At 49.9% G+C, this 7066-nt stretch overlaps 1 protein-coding gene and 1 pseudogene across 2 annotated transcripts in view; both read right to left on the minus strand.

Moving 5' to 3' along the window:
- Positions 1 to 3513: 3513 nt before the first annotated feature.
- On the minus strand, positions 3514 to 5377 carry LOC105505239 (annotated as a pseudogene). The gene is made up of 2 exons (XR_001000712.1): positions 5266 to 5377; positions 3514 to 4572 (listed from the first exon to the last, which is right to left on the minus strand). The product of XR_001000712.1 is annotated as an uncharacterized LOC105505239 (transcript).
- Positions 3579 to 7066, minus strand: part of GRB2 (growth factor receptor-bound protein 2) — an 84520-nt gene continuing 81032 nt past the window's right edge. Inside the window, exon 4 of the mRNA XM_011944970.1 lies at positions 3579 to 6124. Within this exon, the coding sequence (XP_011800360.1) occupies positions 5779 to 6124 (346 nt within the window). The 3' untranslated portion in view covers positions 3579 to 5778. The remainder of the gene's footprint in view (positions 6125 to 7066) is intronic.

A 7066-nucleotide genomic window follows, 5' to 3' on the forward strand; every position in this document is an offset into this window, starting at 1 on the left:
GGAGGTTGCAATGAGCTGAGATCACACCACTGCACTCCAGCAACAGAGCCAGACACCAACTTAAAAAAAAAGAAAAAAAAAGAAAAAACAAAGAAGGCTGTCCTTGGAGACCTAAGACCAGTGTTGCTCTCGGATGGGCCAGAGTCGAGACTTAAAATACGTCTCAGTAATTTCTTTTTGGATGGGGTATAGTATGGCTTTTAAGTGTTCGTTTTAAAAGTAGTGTTTGGAATGCACTGAGCAGTAAGTGGCTTAATCAATATCACTATCATGTAACATTGATCTATCAGTGCTGTTGACACACAGAATTGTACTCTTCTTTTTTTTTGAGATGAAGTCTCGCTCTGTTGCCGAGGCTGGAGTGCAATGGCACGATCTCAGCTTACTGCAACCTCTGTCTCCCGGGTTCAAGCGATTCTCCTGCCTCAGCCTCCCAAGGAGCTGCGATCACAGATGCCTGCCACCATACCCACTTAATTTTGGTATTTTTAGTAGAGCCGGGGTTTCACCATGTTGGCCAGGCTGGTCTTGAACTCCTGACCTCAGATAAGGAGGTAAAGACTAGCCTCACACTCCCAAAGTGCTGGGATTTCAGGTGTGAGCCACCATGCCTGGCCTGTACTCTTGTTTCTTCAGTGGTGGTAAGTACCCCCAAGGACAGCCATCATTTGGGATTCTGACCCACCAGCCTTCCTAGGGGTGAGCACGGTTCATCTGCCTTGGCACAGCTGACTGCAGGGAGGAGCTGGGACCCCACCAGACTGGGGCTAAGCTTCAGAAGCTCCCAATGAACACATCTTAGGCCATGTGCATCTCTTTATTCGTGAGTATAAAATGGGGCTCTGGTCTGGGGAATCTGTATTTATTACACGTACACACAATATCTCAACTTAAAAGTATTTCCAGCCAGGCGCAGTGGCTCACGCCTGTAATCCCAGCACTTTGTGAGGCTGAGGCGGGTGCATCACAAGGTGAGGAGATTGAGACCATCCTGGCTAACACGGTGAAACCTTGTCTTTACTAAAAACACAAAAACAAAATTAGCCAGGTGTGGTGGAGGGCACCTGTAGTCCCAGCTACCTGGGAGGCTGAGGCGGGAGAATGGTGTGAACCCAGGAGGTGGAGCTTGCAGTGAGCTGAGATCACGCCCAGGCCGGCCAAAGGACTCCTGGAAGAGGCTGGGAGAATTCCCAAGGCACCCCACCCAGGTGCCTTCCCAGGAATCCCGGATCCCTGAGGAGGGAGACACAATCACTAAGAAATCTGTGACCAAACTGCTGCTGATCACAGAAAAGCAGTGATTTTCCCGTTAATTCTGAAACAATCAAGTCAAATGTGAGGGAGGGGACAAATTGAGCAAACAGCCTCAAATGAGGCTAAATGAGTCACCATGCCCAGCCTTTTCAATTAAATAGCTCCATTTTGTAAACTTCTGCTCAGCTTCAAGGAGTCCAGCCCAAGTGGACCACAGGACTGGCAGCCTTGACTCTTGCTGGGTCAAGATCCTTCTCACTCACATATGGCTGCTGCAGGGGAGGGTCAAAAACATCCCAGGCCAGGCACAGCTCATGCCTGGATTCCCAGCACTTTGAGAAACCAAGGGTTGGGGGATATCTTGAGCCCAGGAGTCTGAGACCAGCCTGGGAAACACAGACCGCACTGTACAAAAAAATGAAATGAGCCGGGTGCAGTAGCGTATGCCTGTAGTCCCAACTACCTGGGAGGCTGAGACGATCACTTGAGCCCAGGAGATTGAGTCTGCAGTGAGCTATGATTGCACCACGGCACTCCAGCCTGGGTGGCAGATAAGGCCGAGACGGGCGGATCACGAGGTCAGGAGATCGAGACCATCCTGGCTAACACGGTGAAACCCGGTCTCTACTAAAAAAATACAAAAAACTAGCCGGGCGAGGTGGCGGCGCCTGTAGTCCCAGCTACTCAGGAGGCTGAGGCAGGAGAATGGGGTAAACCCGGGAGGCAGAGCTTGCAGTGAGCCGAGATCCGGCCACTGCACTCTAGCCTGGGTGACAGAGCGAGACTCTGTCTCAAAATAAATAAATAAATAAATAAATAAAAAGACTCTGTCACAAAACGACCCACAGACCTCCCCTGCTCAGTGTGGTCATACCAAGAATTCAAGTCGGGATTTCTTGGTTTTTTTTTTTTTTTTTTTTTTTTTGCGATAGGTCTCTCAGGCTGGAGTGCTGTGGTACGATCTCGGCTCACTGCAACCTCCACCTCTGCCTCCTGAGTAGCTGGGACCACAGGTGTGCATCACCACACTCAGCTAATTTTTGGTAGACATGGGGTTTCACCATGTTGCCCAGGCTGGTCTGGCATTCTTGAGCTCAAGCAATTCACCCGCCTTGGCCTCTCAGTGTTGGGATTACAGGCATAAGCCACTGAGCCTGGCCCTTATTACCTTTTTTTTTTTTGAGACGGAATCTTGCTCTGTCACCCAGGCTGAAGTGCAGTGGCGTGATCTTGGCTCACTGTAACCTCCACCTTCTGCGTTCAAGCGATTCTCCTGCTTCAGCCTCCCAAGTAGCTGGGATTACAGGTGCCTGCCACCACGCCTGGCTAAGTTTTGTATTTTTAGTATAGATGGGGTTTCACCATGTTGGCTAGGCTGGTCTTGAACTCCTGACCACCTGATCCACCCGCCTCAGTCTCCCAACGTGCTGGGATTACAGGCGTGAGCCACCCCGCCTGCCCTTTTTTGTTACTTTTTTGAGACAAGGTCTCACCCTGCTGCCCAGGCTGGAGTGCAGTGGTACAACCATAGCTCACTGTAGCCTTGACCTCAGCCTCCCAAGTAATTGTAACTACAGGCGTGTGCCACTGCATCTGACTAATTTGCTTTTTGTAGAGAGGCAGGGAGTCTCCCTATGCTGCCCAGATTGGTCTCAAACTCCTGGGCTCAAGTGATCCCCCACTTTGACCTCCCAAAGTGCTGGGATTACAGGCATGAGCTACCATGGCTAGCCCTCATTGCTTTTTTGTTAAGTATTCTTTGCCTCTGTAGCCAATGTGTGTGTAAACATGCCTCATCTCACCCTAAAAGCAGCCTATTGAGCAAACAAGTAGGTTTTAGTTACTTAGCACATCAAAATCGTTTCTTCATAGGTGTTTCTGTCCTTCTCCCTGTTTAACACAGAGAACAGGAGAACCAAATAAGCCAACCTCTTTATCCTCCTAAAGTCCTTGGTCTAGACCCGAGTCCCCAAAGCGTGGTCAGTGGTTTCTCTACATCAGAAACAGCAGGCTTGTCTGCGTCCTCCAAGTTCATGTCCGAGGATGGCGGGGGGGTTTGCAATTCTGTACTGTTAACAGGCTCCCCAAGAGTTCCTGACAGCTCACGATGGGCATCGCTCCCAGGAGGGCCTGTGAGCCCCACATGCTCCCCTAGGGGGATGTAAGCTGGGTGGGTCTGAAATAAGGACCCAAGATTCCTGACTCCCCAAGATGGTTTTTAAATTTTTAAGGCAGGCAAGGGGAAAAAAAGATACCAAGTGAAGAATTCATTGTATGTTTATTATTCACAGTTAATCACTACCTACCAAATGCTATCCGCAGAGTTAAAGGATTAAGTACATAGGTCTTTCTTTAAACACTGATTTTTTTTTTTTTAAATATATACACACAAAACTTAGTTCAGCAAGGCTTCATGATATACACCAATTCCAAAATAAAACAATCAAATGGTCCAGGTGCAGAATGCCAGATTCCTTTTATCATCAGCGAGGAAAGGAGAAGCAGAATGAGGAGTGAGGGAAGGCGGGGACAGGCTCTGCCCAGAAGAGCTGCCGCCTCCTGGCACAGCAAACGCTCTAGGTCTAGGCCCTCCCTGTTCATATCCGGAGTCGGAGGGAGACTCCCATCAGCTGCTTTGGGACCGAAAGGCCCAAGGCTGTCACCAGCTCTCCGGAGAGAGGGAGGCAGTCTTGTTTTTGTCATGGAAAGGGGATTGCGTGGAGAAAAAGATTACAGGCACATCACTACAGGGGACCAGAAGTGGAGAGAAGACAGATCTCTGCTGAGGCCTTGGTCTTTCCAATCTTGCCTTCCCCAACTCTCCCTGCTTCCTGGGACCATCTGTAGGGGTGGGGAGCAGCAGTCAACATAGCCCACTGGCAAGGGAGGCACAAGCAGCACTCCGGCTTCCCAATGCTGCCCTCACGCTCATCTGGACAGGTCAGGGGACACAGGATGAAAGCCACAGCCCAATCTAAGAGCAAGACAGGTGAAAAGTGGGTCCTCTCATTGTGCACTCCAGCATAGGAATAAGGGGAAACCTGCTACAACTGGAGGCTGCGTTCCCATGACTTCCTCCTTCGCTCTCCTTGTCTGGGACTTGCTGGTTCCAGGACTGCATATAGTGATGGGGCGGGGGCCACAACCCCCGAGACAGTGAGGACAGGCTTCCAACTCCCTGTAAGCCAGATCCAGTGGGATGTGGGAGAGCTGGGTGGTCACCTTCCCTCTTGCCCCGGTGGCCTGTCACACTCACACTGCAACCTGGGCAAGCAGTTCCCTGAACCCCCAAGGGGCTCACAAACCTTAAAGCTGGAGCTTAAAGCCGCCTCACCTTCCACTCATGCTTGTCTCCCTTGCTCTACCCTGCCCCAAGGGAAAAATATTTACACAGAGTAGGAGACAAATTGGCTGAAAAGCTCTGGACTGTCTTTAACTTATTTTAAAACAAATTAAAAAAAAAACAAAACAAAAAACACCACCACTCAGAAGCAACCCTTGAAATAAGGAAAAAGGCACTATGAAAAAACAACATGCTTGATAATCCCACTGGAAGGGCCAACAAAGTAGAAAGAGACAGGCTTTCGGGTGGGCTTTTTTTTTTTTTTTTTTTGAGATGGAGCCTCGCTCTGTCACCCAGGCTGGAGTACAATGGCATGGTCTTGGCTCACTGCAACCTCCACCTCCCAGGTTCAAGCGATTCTCCTGCCTCAGGCTCCCAACTAGCTGGGATTACAGGCGCACGCCACCACACCCAGCTAATTTTTGTATTTTTAGTACAGACAGGGTTTTGCCATGTTGGCTAGGTTGGTCTCGAACTCCTGACTTTGTGATCCACCCACCTTGGCTTCCCAAAGTGCTGGGATTATAGGCGTGAGCCACCGCGCTGCCCGGCCCAGGTAGGCTTTCTAGGGAAGCCATGGAGGCAGTGACATCCTTTCCTTCTACCCCACTCTACTGCCAACTTGGACAAAATACACTGGGGGTCTGGGCTGGAAGGCAGATTCCTACAAGCCCCCTCCTCTGGAGGAAGTGGAACAGCAAAGGCGTCGAGCTGCCCTGCCCGCTCCTTTTTGTGTGTATATACGAAGAACACAGAAATAGGGGTTCTTCTTTCAGTCATTCCAACTCAAACAGACATTTTGCATAGAGAGAATACCAGCCCACTTGGTTTCTTGTCTTTTATTATTGGCGTCAGCTAGGACTATACGTGGCCTTAAACGTCATGCACTGATGGACAGAAGAGAAAAAAGGATGAAAAAAAGGGCAAAGGAGGGGAAAGAGGAGCAGCAGTGAAAATTTGTAATAAAAACTCTTCTTAATTTATAGGTAAGTTTTGGCATTTTTAAATCCAACGCCCCCTCCCACCCCCTAAAGTTCCAACCAAAGTGAGAGGGTCACAGGGTGACCCGGCCAGGTGTTCTGCACTCCCTCACAGGCTGCTGTTAGTGGCAGCTTGTGGGTTTAATTCTTTTGTATGTGTTTTACATTTTTCACTTTCTTTAAATAATTGCTTCTTGATTCTTAGACGTTCCGGTTCACAGGGGTGACGTAATTGCGGGGAAACATGCCGGTCTGCCCGTGGCAAGCTCCTTTCCACCAGTTGGGGTCTGAGTTATCCATGACATGGATAAAATCTCCCCGGCGGAAGCCCAGCTCTCCATCCTCCTGGGGATCAAAGTCAAAGAGGGCCTGGACGTATGTCGGCTGCTGCAAAACAGGAGCAGGAAAAACCCACATTGCATTCCTGGTTTGTGGCCGGCCACCTCCGAGGCCAGACGGGTTCCGGGGGAAACGAATGCGTGCCAAATTCTCCATGTTTCCTAAACTCACCTCCCATCTCCCAACCCCCCGTTTATTCTTACCTATTCTAAGTTTACAGGCCAAGCGGGTTTAGTGTGATCTTTCCCAGTGCTCAGAAAACGCTCGAGTATGTCTCCCAGAGGAGGGTGGCCAACTGTGCCGCATTATCAGGTAGAGGGCAGGCAGTGCTTGGAGGGGAAAGTTCTTCAGAAACAGCCCTCTGTGTTCAGGCTTTGGGCCCAGCATCTGCAAATCCCTTCTACCACACCCTTAAGGTATTAGAGCCTAAAGTTCTGGAGCTCGAATAACATAAGGGACTCTAACTTTAACTTATGACCGGGGCTCGAGGGACAGGAACGGTGCCGACCCCACTCCCTCACAAGCATAGTTTTCCTCATAATTTGCCTCCAGGGACAGGATCTTTGGGTGGGTGTGTTAAAGACCATCTCCCTAGAGAGACTGGCAAGCTGGCTACACATTGCCTCTGGAAAAGCAAAAACCCTGTATTTAAAACAACAAATCTTTTTCTTTTTTTTTTTTTTTGAGATGGAGTCTCCCTCTCTTACCCAGGTTGGAGTGCAGTGGTACAATCTCAGCTCACTGCAACCTCCACCTCCCCGGTTCAAGCGATTTTTCCATCTCAGCTTCCCGAATGCAGGTGGGCGCCACCACATCCAGCCAATTTTTGTATTTTTAGTAGAGATAGGGTTTCACCATGTTGGCCAGGCTAGTCTCAAGCTCCTGACCTCAAGTGATCTGCCTGCCTCAGCCTCCCAAAGTGCTGGGATAATTTTTAGTGTGAATGGAGGGTAACGCATTCAGTAACGAGCACAGAAGCCCCAGTGGCAATCCCTGAAGGGTGCCTGCATGTTGATTGAGGGTCACCTCCCCTTTCCCACAGGAATGCACACTGAGGAGCTATTCTTTTTGTTTGTTTGTTTTGAGACGGAGTCTCGCTCTGTCGCCCAGGCTGGAGTGCAGTGGCCGGATCTCAGCTCACTGCAAGCTC

The sequence above is a fragment of the Colobus angolensis genome, unplaced genomic scaffold (assembly GCF_000951035.1).
Source record: "Colobus angolensis palliatus isolate OR3802 unplaced genomic scaffold, Cang.pa_1.0 Scaffold1, whole genome shotgun sequence".
Classification (NCBI taxonomy): Eukaryota; Metazoa; Chordata; class Mammalia; order Primates; family Cercopithecidae; genus Colobus; species Colobus angolensis.